The 17,500-nt window shown below is 38.6% G+C and overlaps 1 protein-coding gene across 1 annotated transcript in view; it reads right to left on the bottom strand.

The window, feature by feature from the left end:
* The window catches only part of LOC144970088 (dolichyl pyrophosphate Glc1Man9GlcNAc2 alpha-1,3-glucosyltransferase-like), a 23,699-nt gene extending 17,097 nt beyond the window's left edge, over positions 1 to 6,602 (bottom strand). The window contains exons 1-5 of the mRNA XM_078909308.1: positions 6,509 to 6,602; positions 4,018 to 4,096; positions 2,526 to 2,719; positions 815 to 936; positions 1 to 5 (exon numbers count right to left, since the gene is read on the bottom strand). The exon at positions 1 to 5 is cut by the window's left edge and continues 63 nt beyond it. Coding sequence (XP_078765434.1) covers positions 1 to 5; positions 815 to 936; positions 2,526 to 2,719; positions 4,018 to 4,096; positions 6,509 to 6,573 — 465 coding nt within the window. The 5' untranslated portion in view covers positions 6,574 to 6,602. The remainder of the gene's footprint in view (positions 6 to 814; positions 937 to 2,525; positions 2,720 to 4,017; positions 4,097 to 6,508) is intronic.
* Between the last annotated feature and the right edge of the window lie 10,898 nt (positions 6,603 to 17,500).

Genomic DNA, 17,500 nt, shown 5'->3' with positions numbered 1-17,500 from the left:
AATGTCTTGAAGGAAATCAAGGATAAAAAATAAATAAATATATATCAATTTGCTATTTGGAATTAAATAGGTCTTACCACTGACAGAAAAAAAAATAAATAATCAAAAAAATCTTATTAGCAGAGCTTTAAAAAAAATGTAGTCTTTCAGAGCCGGAATTCATTTTAGTTTCTATAACGTGAAATGGACAAAAGCAATTACTTACTACCCCCTGGATAGGACACTAGATATCTAGCAGACCCAGCTACCCAATCAGTGCTGGGTGGACAGGGGGTGGGGGGGATCTGCAAAAGATTTTGACTGCACCCAGGACCGATCTTGGCCTCTTTGCTTGTCAAGAGAGTGAACATTCTACATACTGAACTATGAGGACCTCAAAGTTAGCATCACTAATAATTTGCATTACCCCAAAGAGGGTTCCTGCATTTATCCCAGCTCATTGGAGTCTGCAGAGAGGGAAAAAAACCCATAAGAATACAGGCTCGTGAAAAAGTTAGACAAAAGAGATGAGTTCAAGTTGAGAGCAGAAGAAAAATCCAATGGCAATTTGTATTCCGCCATGAATGCTAGGCAGAATTATGGTCAATTTTGATTTTGGTTTCTTTTTCTTCTTCAACTTTCCTGTTCAATTATGAGTTGTTTTGGAGCATGCAATACGGATATGTCACAAAACAAAATTAAATTCAATCACTACCTCTTTTCTCATACTATATATATGATGATAGAGTTTTCTTAGATCCTCTACATGATTATCTCTTCAAAAATAAAATTTTTTCCTTTTTTAAAAAAAAGGGATTACATCATACAAGGATACGATCAACAATAAAGAGTCCAATATTGAAGATCAATAAAATGGGCACAATTCGTTGGGCAAAGGTTGCAAAGCTTGCACTGATCTTTTTTGAGCTCATCATGAGACTTGACACATTTTGAAACCTGGTGGAAAAACAGATGAAAATCCTTTATTAAAAAAAAAAAAAAAAAAGAGTAAAAATGTGACCTATCACCTCAATCTGGTAATATGTCGGAGTGAACCAAGGACCTCAAAGTCAATATTAAGTTAAAATGATGAGAAACATGAAATGTCAGGTTTATGCACTTAATCCTCTCCTTTCCAACCATAGGAAAATTGTCACATTCATTACGCCAGACTTACCAACCATCTTCGACCATTTGAAAAGATTTATCATATTTTTCCTCATATAATGCATGTTAGTTTTCTCATATCTTTTCCCCCACAAAAACATATTATCAACACGCGCAACCAACCAAAATTTCATATTTAACATTCGCTGAATTTAAGGAGACATATCAAGCTTAGGGCTTCCAGAGGGGAGGAAAATCCTAAAAATTTATATGACAATCATCTATCTGGCTAATCAGATTTTCATCAAGCTGGAGACGATATCTAATGATCTTTAACTATTCCACCTTTATAATTTTCCCCCTTTTTGTTAGAAATCCTTGCTTTTTGCAAATTAGCATATTTAGTAAACAGTCCCATATCATATTTTGTTCACAAAAGCATATTAAAATATGAGAAATCATACTGGTTGGCAAGCCTGTTATGATACGGCCAACAATTTTACCATTCTGATTTCATTTGTACATCACAAAATTTAATGAGAAATTTTTGTTAAAGCTATAAAAACTTGACACTGTGTTGTAGAACTCATTTTGCTTATTTATGTATAGAATGCCCTTGCAGCTTTCTGTTTGAATAAGAAATATCTATTTCTGATTTGGGTGTGTGTAAAGTTTTGAAAATTCTGAAACTGGCTTGCAAGGAGAGAGTTAATGAAGCTATTTTCATTTTCTTCAATAAAACAAACAAAATCTCTCCCAACCAGATTTCATATTTTTGACTGAAAATTCTATTTTCATCATCAATATCGCTCCGATTATATAATACCATTCAGAGGAGTTGGGCTACAAGTTATAACAATGCTGGTGAGAAATAAGATAACCCAATGACTTTCAATGCAGAGGCATTCAGAGTAATAGGTACTACGGGCCCAGCATTTATCCTAATTCTGTTTCTGACAGTCGTTAAATGGACAAATATAAGCCCTAATGGTAAAGGTTCCTCCAAGGAAAAGGGGGGATTTGAACTTAAGGTTGACTGCAGGTGAGATTTCAATAAAATTGGCAAGCTTCAAGGAAATGGGGAATATGTGCTTAAGGAAGACTGTGGGTGAGATGTTAATGAAAATGGCAAAATTATCAATTCAGAAAAACATTTAGCACGACTTTATTTTGGCAAAATTAACAATTTAAAAAACATTCCACAAAAATTCATCTTTCATAACTTTGACAACAAAAATTGTTGTGTTAAGTTGTGTTTAAACACTATTTTCTTCCCCGACCTCCCTCATATAATACGAAAATTTCTCTTATTGTTACCCTTTTTTTCTACAAATTTTAAAAGGATTTTCTCATAAAAATAAACAAAAAACTGTGATGGCTGCACTGATTCCTCATACTGTTTGGGCTATAAATCTGAACAAATACTTTGATAAACTTACTCTGTGATTGCATAAATGTATACTAAATCAGTGAAAATCACAGATAATCTCTGAAATATTACTGTGCTCTGACTGGCATAGTACAGATTTGACACGACAAGCATCTGTGGGTCGAAATACTGAGCCACTAATGAAAGGAGCCATTCGAACCATGCAAAAAAAGGTGGATAATCTAGGGTCCATGGAGATGTATCCTGTCAGAAATAATTGAGAAATAATCAAATGAATAAATAAACACTCCAATAAATAAATACCCAATTAAATGGAAATAAATCTATGACAGATAGCTCAGTTGGTAGAGCACTTGCTTAACATGTAAATGGACCAAGATCGATACAGAGTGAAGTCAAGATTTTTTTCTGAACCCCCCCCCCCCCCCCCCCCCCCCCCACCCTTTAATCCCCCATTCATCCAGCAATGATTGGATAACTTGGTCTATTAGATGTGGTGGAAAGTGCTTCGCAATAGACTAGTGATGTATCCAAAGGATAACAAGCAATTGCTATTGTCTGTTTCACTCTATATAAATGGGATAAACTCCGGATCCATGAAGGCTCTACTAAAAGACTACTTTTTCTTTTATCAATGAGACCCCTTCATTCAAAAGGATACCTTGTTATAATACAGATCTCTGCCTCAGTCTACAAAGAATAGAAATTAGAAATTTAAACAAAAACTAAAATTTACGACATCAAACACAGAACTGATATAAATATCTATATCCATTAGAACTTAATGAACTTGATTACACCTAATGCCAGAGCACTTGCACTCAGGACCTCAGGCGTCATTAATTCTTGGCGAGGTCATAAAGGTAACTTGTTATGGTGATGAGTTATTTTTCTTCTGTGAACTAAAAAAAACAACAAACAAATATATATAAGCCGGCAGATCTATATTGTCAAAGAGAGAACTGATGACCCAACTGTCTCAAATCATTAACAGAGGGCTGAGTGATGTCAACTTCATTCATTCTATAATCTGTTAGAAGTACTTTGTAGTCCTTCAGAGCCATTGGGCCCATGGAGTCAGAATTTATCCCGGTTTCTATAGTGTAAAACGGTCAATAGCAATTGCTTGTTACCCTGTGGATAGGACGTTAGTCTATCGCAAAGTATTTTCTGCCAAATCTAACACACTCGGCTACCCATTCACTGCTGGGTAGACAGTGGGGGTCAGAAAAAATCTAAACTGGACCCGGGATCGATCCCAGTCCCTTTGTGTGTGAAGCGAGTGCTCAACCAACTGAGCTATCGGGACCCCTTAGAAGTACTTTAGTCAGAACTAATCAGTGTGCAATGCGTGTGTGTTGATATAAATTAATGGTTTTACTTTAATTGATAATGTTTGTTTATTTTGTAATCTATTTTATTAACCAAATTGATGTCATGGGCCTAGAACCCTATTCTAACAAGGTATGGTTATGCACAATATAATGTGCAGTATGAATAACTATGCTATTAGTTGATGAATTAAAATAAAAAGTACTTACTTCTGTATACCACTTGCTGACAGGTAAACTATGAGTGATTGCAAGCCAATTTCTGTGAACCTCAAAATCTGTTGACCGACTGAATTAAAAATAAAGAGATTCAATAGAGTGATTGAATAATTAATAGTCACATAACGATGAGTCACATTTGTTTTATTAAAGTTTTATTTTAGTAAGAGCGGAGTTCATCCACGGGTGAAAGTTAACGGGGATCAATTTGCCTTAGAGACAGACCGGTGAAGCCAGTTTGCCTGAAAAAGATGCTAATTTAATTTTTTGCGATCTGCGACTCGCTGGTTGTATGAATTCAATCATTCAATTCAATCCCTCAAGGGGGCGGGGACATACACTCCTTGAAACTAGGTGAGAAGTTGCCAGCTGCAGAATTTGTCTTCAATGACGACAGCCACCATAGCAACGTAACATGATCACAAAGCTTGGATTTGGATGGACTCCCTTACTCTTATTACTACTACAATTACAAGACAGGCGGAAGGAGCAATGACTGTTTATGTTAAAAAAATGACCAGAACAACTATACATACAATACAACGAAATTCCCTCGATCAAAGATAAACCCACTCAAAATCACAAAAAAACTAATCTATAAACTCAAACATCTTCAAATATTCATTGGCACCCCCACTATCACTATACTATACTCTATAATACTAATACTACACTCTAGAATTAGACTTAGATAGAATACCAGGACCAGACTGCTGGAACGCTCCTCCCGACATGTGTGAAGACAATTGATTTAGAAACATTAATGCAAAGATTATCAAAATTGTTCAGGCTAAACACCAACAGTGGCTGTCACATTCCACAACTCTCTCCGCCCTCGAATACAAATACTCAGAATTGAGTCGACTTCGAGTTCAAGTAACATTCAGCGAAGTGGTTATTCAGAGTCGACTCTGGATAACTGTAGGCAGTTATTCAGAGTCGACTCTGGATAACTGTAGATGGTTATTCAGAGTCGACCCTGGATAACCATGTGTACAGATATTTAGAGCCGAGTAGCCTATCGAGTTGAGTTCTCGCGAGATGAGTTTCTTTCAATTTGATACCAGTTTACTAACTACAGTTACTTTGAGACTTTGGCAATCTTTAATCAATAGCAAAACATATTCCACCAACAAAGCAAATTTAAATTAGCCTATAAACAATCATTTCTTAAATCGATCAGCCTAACTTATTATCTATTACCAAATGATATCTATAAACATAATATGAAGATAGAAAAGTGGCTGAGAGAGAGAGAGAGAGAGAGAGAGAGAGAGAGAGAGAGAGAGAGAGAGAGAGAGAGAGAGAGAGAGAGAGAGAGAGAGAGAGAGAGAGAGAGAAATTAATGAATTGATTTTTTATTTTTAAAAAAATTGTTTTATAATTAAAATTAGACACAAGTTGTAATGAATTCTATTAAAACAAATTCAGAACAATCAAACAAAAACAATACAAAAATTAAAAAGGAAGAAAAAAAAAAGACACGCTTATAAAACTTATAAAATCGCCAAATTAATGTACTACTATCATGCTACAGCTACATTTGCTCCATCCCCTTCCCTTTCGATCATCTTCTCATCCATGGCCACCATGTGTCTTGTGCTACTTTTGACATTTGGTGCCAGTGTGTCTAGACTAACGTCATAACTAAAGGAGTGTCACCAAAATTCATGCAACTGAGCAGAGGTGTAAAAAAAATGATAGAAGACATATTCTTGTTTTTTTTTCCCCTGAACTACCACTGAGCAGAAAATGTTTGACATGACAAAAACAACGGAACATTTATGAACAAATCCTAAAATCCCAGAAATCCGCGGAAGATTATCATCACTGGTCCCCACTATATTTTTTTAAATAGTTCTTTTAAAAAAAATTTTTTTTTTGCAAAATCTCGAAAATTTGCAAAATAATTGCAAATTTTGCGGCCGCAATGCAAATCAGCGATGCAAAAACAAAAACAAAAACCAAAAAAAAAAACTGCCATGGCAGAAGCGACAAGAAAATACCAAAAAGTAAAACGAATTTTTCCTGTAAGGTTAAACAGAGGTGGGAGAGAAGAAAGAACAGAAAAACCGTGTGGTTGGTAACTGGAAGTCTGGAAGTTCATCACTCATAACTGAAACTGTCTACAGTTTCGGTTATTCAGAGTCGACTCCCCGACTCTGAATAACTGTAGACGGTTATTCAGAGTCAACTGTCTACAGTTATTCAGAGTGGACTCCCCGACTCTGGATAACTGTAGAGTGTCATTCAGAGTCGACTCTGAATAACCGTAGACAGTTATTCCGAGTCGACTCTGAATAACCGCAGCCAACATTCAGATTCAGACTGGACTGCTGGTGACGTGACGACGCGTCAGTCAGTCGTCTGTTTTGTTTTGTTTCTACAACCCAACGGGATTAAATGTAAATGGTCGGTAATTTATCTTATATCATGACCATATATAGTATTTTAATTACTATCTAATCTGTCACGGACTTACTAAGATGAAATAAAAAGTAATTTCAATAGTGTTGCACCTGCAACTAATGGCCAAACAACGGCCATTTTGCAGTTTTACTTTCGATTTTATTCCACTTCTATGCCGGTAACTTAGAACGCATTGTTGTTTTTGCTTCAAATGAGTTACCTACTGAAGAGTTACACGCTTCTCTCAAAACGCCGTATCGACACTTTTTAAAATATTATGTTTTGCCTTAAAACCCTGAATATCCAAAAACGACACTCACCCTAACTTAATATCGTTTTGGTGCGATGGACAAAATTAATATGGTGGTGACCGAAAATCTCTCTGACCCGAGAAAAAAAAATTGATTTCAAATTTAATGTGACCTAATTAAGTCATCAAGATCCTCATCACAAGTCATGAGTGTTATGTACTCTTAAAATACTATCTTCATACAGTTCAAGAAAAGTCAGAGGCAGAAAAGTCGTGATGTCGCATCCTCTACTCTTCCGGTTCCAAACTCATTGGAAGTGTGAGTGCAATCAATTCTTAGGAGGACTAACAATGATTCGGTTACAGATTGAATCAGAAGGCGGCATAACTATATTAGTAGCAGGATGTTTAGGAAAGTTATTAGGATTGGGGGGACGTTAAAGATCAAGGATGGATGACCTTTATTGATGACCAGCATATATTATTTAGACTAGAAAATAAGATGCCATCACTCTGAAACCAGAAGAGAAGATCAATTACCCAATGTGTTATCCCGTCCTCCGGAAAATGGTTTTACATTTCAAATGAGATTGCAACCCGTTTTGTTTTGTTATTGTTGTTTTTTGTTTGTTTTCTTTTTGACATCACCCTTATGTTCTCTTTTGTGCTATGAAACATTTAAAGGAACGAGAAGGTAAATTTGCTCGACGCTAACTTCCTGTCCAATATGTCCACGCTGTGGGCAAGAACCCGAGACGGCAGAGCATCTAATCGAAAGATGTGTTGTGACGATGCCACCAGGCGGGTTTGCGACGGTGCACGAATGCGGACCGGACTTTGCTGATTGGGTCGATCGTCATAACATAATAGTGTGAACCATAAGAGGCTGCTGCTGCCTCGACGCTCAGCATATTCTTATGATTATAGCTGATTATTTTCTTTCCTGTCTTGTTTATACGTTGACACCCGTTACAGTGTGGCTATGTGGTCTTGTGGTATGACGTTAGTTTTCGAATCGGAAGGTCCTGGGTTCCAGTCTCGCTCGGCGCATGGTTGAGTCCTTGGAAAAGGCTCTTTACTCACATTCTCTTCCCGTACTCAGGTGTAAAATGAGTACCTGGCCGTGAACAGCGTTGTCTCATCGGAAAAATATATATTATCGCCTAACAGGCATCATGTCTCGTTCTATATGATTCGTGTTGCTGTTGGTCAGGTACCATCTGTAAAGCGATTTGAGCACGTTTAGTGGATATTGCGCTATATAAAAGCTCAAGTTTTTTAAAACCAATAATCTAAAATCCTTCCTAGTTGCATTTTATTACTTCCTATTCACGTCCTATCCCCTGATAAAGTGGGTAATCCGAAATGTCCACATCGTTACTCTTTGTAAATTTACAGGAGCCGTAATTCTACCTTTCTGCTATATCATTGAGCTTTAAGCAACAATATTTGTATTTTATCCTTCCTTCCAACCCATGTCAGATACACAAAATCTTTGGCATCGTTTAACTCACTCAACCCTAACACCGACTATATCCGTAGTTTACCCGGGTTACATTTACCCCATGTCTTTTTATTACATTTTTATGAGACAAATTTTATGCGCAGTATCAAATCTTATAACCTTTATGCTCGCCGGAGAAATATTTCATACTGGCGTCCGCCATTGTTCCGATAGTTTAGAGCCAGTGTTACTAAGTTACCATGCGTCATTAGGAAGGAAGTGACGTTACGACTGTTGAAGAGTATTGACTGATTATTTAATATTAGATTAATTGACCAATTGATAATGATGATAATATTTGGTGTCGAATTGCCACAAATGTAACGAATTGAAAATGAAATGAATATGCTTATGTTGTGTTGTGTATATCGCACGCGTGAAAGAGAAAGAGAGAGAGAGAGAGAGAGAGAGAGAGAGAGAGAGAGAGAGTGAGAGAGAGGGAGAGAGAGAGAGAGAGAGAGAGAGAGAGAGAGAGAGAGAGAGAGAGAGAGAGAGAGAAATAAGTAGGAGTGAAATATCTGTTCAATGTTATAGTTATCATATAACGTTATAACAAGTGTAACTAAATGACAAATTGCCATATTTATGGACAATAAAGATCTATTATTATTATTATTATTATTATTATATTATTATTATTATTATTATTATTATTATATTATTATTATTATTATTTTTATTATTATTATTATTATTATCATTATTATTTCCTCTACCATCATCATCGAATAGAGTTTCTATCTAATCTATCCATCTGGCTTTGATCTTATCACGTTCAAATAGAATTTTTCCATCTTTATCTTTAATGCAGCTGTGTACTTCTTCGGTTGAATTCTTTTATCTGATTGTACATCGGGACTTGCTTGTGATCTTTTGATAGTTTTTTTTTTCAATTTGGAAACAGTTCATGTCAATCCGGTCTTCTTTGGCTGCGATGCATTTATTTTGTAGGGTTTCATTTATATCTTTGTATCTCAATATGCCTGTCTGTTTCTTTTTTATTTTTTTATATCAATTCAAGATTTCTTTGGTCATCCTGGGTTGTTTTGCTTCATGGGCTGCCTGTGAAAGGAGAGCCTCGTTTGGTTCATTTATTGCATGTATAAAATGTTCCCTTGTTTGTCAATTTCTTCCGTGACAGAATTTATGTCATGCCCTGTGTTCATGAGGCTTTTAAATCTATCCCTGACTTCTATAGCATATTTTCCCTGAATCTTTTCATCCTTTAGTAGTTTTACATCGTACCTTCCATTTTGCATTAGTTTCGATTTTGGTATTTGAAGCTTTACTTTCAATTTCATCAACACTGGAACATGGTTTGATCCAATATCAGCACCCGAGACAGTTTTGCAGTTTGTTACATAGTTGTTTTTTTTTTATCTAGAGTTAATAGTGATATAATAAATTTGGTTCCTATATATAAATATATATCTCCTGGATTTTTCCATGTCAAAAGCCGTTCCTTTGGGTGTTTAAAATAAGTGTTTATTATACATTGACCAGTATTATTGCAAAACTCAATCAATCTTTCTCCTCTCTCATTAATTGTTCCAAGCCTATATTGTTCTATGGTTTCTGATATTGATTGCAATCCAACTTTCGCATACGAGATGGAAGTCGGTTTGGACGAATTCAATCCCTCGTGGAGGCGGGGACCTACACTCCTCTAAGCTTGGTGAGAAGTTGCCAGGCTTTGATACCAGTAAGAGGAGACATTGGGTGGCTGCGAATCGGCTTCGGTCGAGGAGCTGCCTAACGACAAGTGCGTTACATCGGTGGGGTCTTACTACCTGTCCAATATGTCCACGCTGTGGGCAAGAACCCGAGACGGCAGAGCATCTAGTCGAAAGGTGTGTTGTGACGATGCTACCCGGAGGGTTCGCGACGGTGCACGAATGCGGACCGGACTTTGCTGATTGGGTCGATCGTCATAACATAGTAGTGTGAACCATAAGAGGCTGCTGCTGCATTGATACCTCCCATGATGTTGATTTTGTTTGTTTCAGGACATCCTGTATGTCTTGATAAAAAGTTTCTTTCATTTCTTCATCACTGTGTTCAGATGTTGGTGCGTATACTTGTATCAAGACTATGTTAAAGGGTTTTCCTTATAATGTCTAATATCCCATCATAGATTTTGTAATTTTATCTAGTCTTTAAGGGTGTGGCTTTAGCCCTTAACTCTCCTACTGGCTTTAAGCTATGGGCGTCATTAGTTGCATCCTTATTGATTGTACTAAGTCTCTCTTCCCTGTTAGTATTTGCAGCTGGATACTTAGTTGCGGGGCCCAACGTCACCAACATAGCTATCGTTTTGTTTTGTGTTAGCCATGGTTGACTCTGGAAATACGTGGTTGAGGTTCTGTCTTTTCCACGCGGTAGCTAGCCGCAATCTTCTTTAGCGTCCTCGATGCGCCCCATGTGTGCCACACACTCTGCTGTTTCGCCTTCGAGTCCATGTTCATGCACTCTCTGCCGTCCCTGTCTTTGTGCATTGAAGGAAAAGACGATCCCAGCTACAGGTTCGCTCACATAGCTTGGCCTGTTATTCAAAACCATGGGTGTAGGATGTCAGGAGAGGAGTAGTACCTCGCAGAGAAAGGCAGCCACCCTTCTCGACATAACGAGGAGTGGCTAGGTAACTTATCTGGTCCCCATTCTGACATCTAGCTCACATATAACTCCGCGTAACTGCTGTGCATGCAATGGCTACATTGGACAAAATTTTGACTGACCATGGCCTGATACTGACCAAAAACAAAAAACAAAACAAAAACAAAACAAGACGTCATAAAGCGAGACGAAGACCACAGAAAAAAAATAATCGTGAGTTGTTATCAATATAGCTCAACCATTGGCATCTATTATTTCCTTGAGCACTTCTGACATCTACTCACCTTTTACATTCGTTTTGTGACCACCGATTTCTTTTGTGAGATTTTTTGGTCAGTATCAGGCCTTAAGTTTACGAAGGCGACGCATCAGTTGGGAGTGAAACCGGGCTTAAAGAGCTGGAAACCACTTGGGAATGAACACGGGACCGCCGGATGTGGACACCAGTGGGGATTGAGCCTGGAGCTTTGGGAGGGAGGTGGACACCAGTGGGGAGTGAACCCAGGACTACGAGAGGTGGATACCAGTAAGGAGTGAACCCAGGGCTATGAGAGGTAAAGAGGTGAACATCACAGGCGAGTGAACACGGGTCTATGGAAAGTGGACACCAGTGGCGAGTGAACCGGGGACTATTAGAATCGGACACCAGTGAGGAGTGAACCGGGAGTATTGAAGATAGACACCACTGGGGAGGGAATGCGGGAAATGGACACAATTGGTGAGTAAACCGGCGACTATCGGAGGTAGACACCAGTGTGGAGTAAACCCGGGACTATTAGAGGTAGACAATAATGGGGAGTGAATCTGGGCGTATTACAAGTGAACACTAGTGGGCAGTGGGGAGTAAATCGGGTTTATGGCAGGTGGACAACAGCGAGGAGTGAACCCAGGACTATTGAAGGTGGACACCAGTGGGGAGTAAACTCGGGACTATTGAAGATGAATACCACTGTGGAGTGAACCAGTGACTATGAAATGTGGACATTACTGGGGAGTGGACCCTGGTGTATGGAAGGTGGACACCAGTGGGGAATGTGCCAGGGACTCAGGGTAGTGGACAATGGACACCAGTGGGGGAGTGAACCTGGGACTATGGTAGGAGGATAAAAAGGGAAAGGAACCTGGGACTGTGGGATATCAGTGGGGAGTGTAGCCACCAGAGGTGAGTGTGAGTGAACCTGAGGCAACTATTCCGAGCATAAGAGATTGTAAAATATTCATAGGCGTAATTCGACACCCGAAACTCGGGTGTATTTTGTCACCTGATAATTCGACTCCCGAAACTTGGGTGTGCATTATCACCAGATAATTGGGCACCCCGAAAAGTTGAGTCTCTATTTTAGTTTTTGTTTTTGTTTTTATTCCTGTTATCTATTATTTTTGTCTATTCAAAAAATATAATACACATTTTGACTGTTTCCCTCTCAACCAAGGACTCCAGCTAGTTTCGGGACCCAATCAAGTGATCCTATTCCAAAACAAAGCAACTCAAAAAACAGATAATATAGGTGGATAGAAGACACAGCAAGTGACCGCCTGCCCGCCTAGGGAGGTCAAAATTTCCACCCAGGAGTCAAAGTGATACTAAGCCACAAGAAGCTGTGGACTGTTTGTAAAAAGTAATAAACAAAAATGTAAATAACAGCTTAAGGAAAATAACAATAAATACAAGGTAACGACCACCAAAATTAAAAGCAAATTGTTAGTTGTAATCAACAGTTTAGGCAAAAGGATCTTGAGCACAACCAACGACAACTCACTTGGTGGTGCTCTTACCTAACAATGACCTCAAACTACAAATCCTCGTGTCAAGCTCTCCATTAACGAAAGCTCCGCATTGAGCAAAAGATTATGTCACATGATTACCAAAATAAAATGAAACGTAAGTTGTCAGTATGTACCACAGACGACTAGTCCTGTGTTATCTATGGTATGTATTGCTCAGGATAACAATACTAAACGATCAAATTGGTTGTGGCTAGCTACTATTGAATACATCTCACTGTTGACTTTATTTGTTTTGTTTTTGTTTTTAAGGGTTTTACGGCGCTTGCAACACATTTAGGTCATATCAGCGCCAGTAAAAAGGAAGAAAATTGGATAGTGAAAAGATTCTAGATGTACAATTAAAAGGACTTGAGGGAAAAGTAAGACAAAGGGGAATGATTCAAATAGGGAACAGATGTGGATTCCAAGAAAACTATCATTGACAATCAATGTACTTAGGCTGAGATCACATAAATGTCTCATACAGACACCAGCACAAGATCCCATTCAGAGGAATACACTCAAATGTTTACAATATACATTCAAAATAATAATTATAACAATACATAACAGAGATATGATTAACAAGGAAAAAATATAATCTCTCAAAACACTAACTATGCATTTGACTGTTTCCCTCCCAGCCAAGCACCACGGTCAGGGCCAGGGCAAAACCAAGTAATCTCACTCCAAGAAAAAGTCAGAAAGCAAATTGGAAAACAGACATAAGGGGATAGAAGACACAGTAAGAGCCACCCTGCCTACTATGGGAGGCCAGGAACTCCACCCAATGACTTTATTTCTGAAATCGTTGCCTTGTATCGTGTGGCGTAATTTTTTACGCTCGTGCCAGGCTTTCTTTCAGGTTATGAAGGCTATAAACGGTGTTGTATGGGTGTCTATTATCACCAGATAATTCGGCACCTAAATATGACCTCAAAACACAAATCCTAGTGTCAAGCTCTCCATTAACGATAGCTCCACATTAAACAAAACAATATGCCACAATCATTGTCTACCTATATAAGAAGTCACTGGCCACAATGCAAGGCAACGATTAGCAAAAAAAAAAAAAAAAAAATGAAAAGTGAGTTGTCAGTTATATTTTGCTTAGGATAACAATACTAAATGATCCTATTGGTTGTAGCTAGATACTATTGATTGCATCTCACTGTTTACTTTCTTTTGGAAATCGCTGCCTTGTACGGTGTAGCTCGTGGCAGGCTTTGAGCTTATGAAGGCTATGCGGAGGACAATTGATTCATTGTTTCCATATTGGAAAAAGAAAAATTAAATTGAAAAGAAATACGCAAATTTTCTTCTTTCTTTCTTTAAAAAGGTATTTTATTTATTTATTAATTGATTTATTTTGTGTGTGTGGGGGGGGGGGGGGGGTGTGGCAGGGGGGGGGGGAGGGGAACCCTCTTAATCCTTATAAAACGCCTTAACATAATACTAGGAAATTAATAGTTAATGTAGAATTTTATTTAATCTCTCATAGGTCTCTCTCTCTCTTTCTCTCTCTCTCTGTGTCTCTCTCTCTCTCTCTTTCTATCCATCTCTTTCTATCTCTCTCTCTCTCTTTCTATCCAGAGAGAGAGAGAGAGAGAGAGAGAGAGAGAGAGAGAGGGAGGGAGAAAGAGGAAGAAAGAGATAGGGAGAGAAATAGAGAGAAATGGGGAAGAATGAGAGAGAAAGAGAGAGAGAGAGAGAGAGAGAGAGAGAGAGAGAGAGAGGGAGGAGAGAATGGAGGAAAGAAAGAAATAATAACAGAGAGAGTGAGAGACAGTGTGTGTATGTGTGTGTGTGTGTGTGTGTGTGTGTCTGTGTGAGATAGATAGATAGATAGATAGATAGATAGATAGATAGATATAGAGAGAGATAGAGATATAGAGAGAGAAAGATAGAGAGAATCAGAGTGTTTACAACATGAAGTTAATTCTGTACTGCATTACTCCTAACAATTTGTAATTCTGTAAGACATTTTTTTTCTTCAAATTTTGAATAAAGATCTGTTGTTTTTTTTTAAACCACGTCTTTCTTATTAATAATTTACTTTGGTGACTCACATTATTTGCAACAAAGTCAAGCGATGTTGATCATGGTTAGTGACCAGTCAAATGACAATTATTTCAAAACCCTTGCTCCTGTGTTGTGCTCTTGGCAAAGTACTCTACACTCTTATCCTCTATGGACTCAGATGTGAATGAGAGTATCTTACTATAATCAGTGACCCGTATCTGAATATTGCTACTATATCAAGAACGCTTAACAAGCGACTAGTGTTGTATGAAATTGACATTATGGGGAAAGTAGGAAATAATATTGTGAATTGTGCGCAATATAAATGTGCACATTTTATGGTTGCTTATCTCCCTTTTGTGTACTAATAAAAATCTTTTTTACTCACTATATTGTTTGGCACAAGCGTCACTCTTAGGCCATAATAAATGTCTTTCACTTGTTACACATGGCTCTAAAAAATGAGCTTCAAACGTGCGCTTTTATATTGCGCAATATCGACTAAATGAGCTCAAAGCGCTTTACAAGTGGTCCCTGGTCAACAGCAACATTTAACATGTAGGACGGGGCATAACGCCTATTAGGCGAAATTACAATTTTTTTCGGACAAAGAAAACGCTTTTAACGACCAGGTACTTATTTTACACCTGAGTACGGTGAGAGAATGTGAGTAAAGAGTCTTTTCCAAGGACTCAACTATGCGCCGCGCGCGAGGCTCGAACCCAGGATCTTCCGATCCAAATGCGAGTGTCATACCACTAGACCACATAGCTCTAACATCTATACAAAACAAAAACCCGGAAAATGTCATGGGCAGAATTTATGATTAATGCGCACTTTGGCACAGAGCAATATTGACTATATGTACTCAAAGCTCTATACAATGGGTTACAAGTAAAAATTAATGAGCAGGTGCTCATCTTTACACTTGAGTACGGTGAGACAATGTGAGTAAAGAGCATCTTTTAAGACCTGCTACGTGAGGCTATGTAATCTTGAGGTATGACACTTGCTTTCAGATCGGAAAGTCCTGGCCTCGCTCGGCGCATAGTCATTGGAAAAGACTCTTTACTCACATTCTCTCACCCTACTCAGGTGTAAAATGAGTACCTGGCCGTTACTAACGTTGTCTCTGGGGAAAATAATTTTGTTATCGCCTTACTGGCGTCATGTCTCGTTGTAAATGTTAAAGGTTGCCGTTGTTATGGGACCCTTTGTAAAGCGCTTTGAGCACGTTTAGTGGATATTGCGCTAAAAAAATCTCACGTTTAAAAGCTCAAGTTTTAAAAGATCTCAACTTTGCGCCGCTTAGAGCGAGACTCGAACCTGGTACGAACCTGGTACCTTCCGGTCCGAAGGCGAGTGCCCTATCACTAGACCACAAGGCCGATACCCATTCACCACACTCATAGATCTCCTTCCTTGTCGTTGGTGGAGGATCTTGAGACATATCGGGCCCAAAGGAGTCATTCCGGTCGACCGTCACCTGACCATCCCGGATATCGGGCCTATGGCGGGCGCCTTGAACGGCCCGACCCGAAATGTGACTCATTGAGATCCAACCCGGTGCCCGATTGGCCTCGGCCATCCCGGGCTCGACACTCCTATCAGAATCACACTCGAAAGATTTACAATAATAATACGCTTTTACAGGCGTGACGTCACTTCCCTCGTAATGACGCATGGTAACTAAGTAACTGGCTCTAAACTATCGGAACAATGGCGGACGCCCTAATGAAATATTTCTCCGACGAGCATAAAAGTGTATCCTTAGGAAAAAGGACCTCATTAAAAAGCTGATCATGTTTTGACTTTTACACACTCTGATCACAAGACATGTGAAAAGTTCTAGCCAGCATGAAGAATAAAAAGTACTTATTTTCTTTATTTAGAACCACATGGCCGCCTTTGCTGGGCGACGCGACATCAGACTATTGAATTCAATTAGTAAACAGCCTTTTCCTATCTGGCCTCCCTTTTTTCTTGAACTCTTCCTGGAGTCACTTCGGACACTTTGATAAACTACTTTTACATTTGTGACCCGCTGTGTCAGTCTGAGTGATACGAGGCTGCTAGAAGCTGTGGACTGTGAATAGTAATGAACAAAATTGAATATAACATCTTCAAAATAGAACAAAATACCAAACACGAAACGTTTCGGGCTGAAAACCCTGATTCAGACAACAACAAAAACGTTTGGAAAAGGCTCTTCTCTCACCGTATTCAGGTTTAAAATGAGTACCTGGCCGTTAACAGCGTTGTCTCTGTCGGGAAAACAAAATGTAATATCGCCTAACAGGCGTCGTGTTACGTCATATAATTATATGAGTTATATAGAAGCTCAAGATTTTTTTGTCTCTTTTTTAAAAAGTTTAGTTTTTAAGCTTGTGAAAAAAAAAACATCCATTCTTCTCGACGGAAACCTTCATTGTAACTCAAATTAAAAATTTACCATTGAAAATGAATTTTTATTTGGGCTTTTTTATTTCGCGCATAATCCACTAAACGTGCTCAAAGCGGAATACAAAGTGTCCATGACCAACAGTAAAACATTACATGTAGAACGAGACATGGCGCCTGTTAGGCGATCATACAATTATTTTCCGACAAGGAAACGCTGTTAACGGCCTAGGTATTCATTTTACGCTGAGTACTGTGAGAGACTGTGAGTAAAGAGCATTTTCTAAGGCCTCCACAATCGGCCAGGGGAGGTTCGAACCTAGGACCTTCCGATCCGAAAGCGAGTGTCATGCCGCAAGAGGCACTATTTTGAGCATCTGTTTCACCCCAACGTATTTCTATTTTGATTCTTTTTCTTCTTCTTCGTTCCCGTCACGTCACATGGTCAGTCCGGTCTGGTGAATGAAGCCCACAGTGGTCCTGAGGTCGTCCTCACTGCCGTACAGCTT

The sequence above is a fragment of the Berghia stephanieae genome, chromosome 4 (assembly GCF_034508935.2).
Source record: "Berghia stephanieae isolate SIO BIC M18660-M18661 chromosome 4, UCSD_Bste_1.3, whole genome shotgun sequence".
Lineage (NCBI taxonomy): Eukaryota > Metazoa > Mollusca > Gastropoda > Nudibranchia > Aeolidiidae > Berghia > Berghia stephanieae.
The sequence above is the reverse complement of the archived record's forward strand: the minus strand, read 5'-3'. Positions and strand labels throughout refer to the sequence as shown.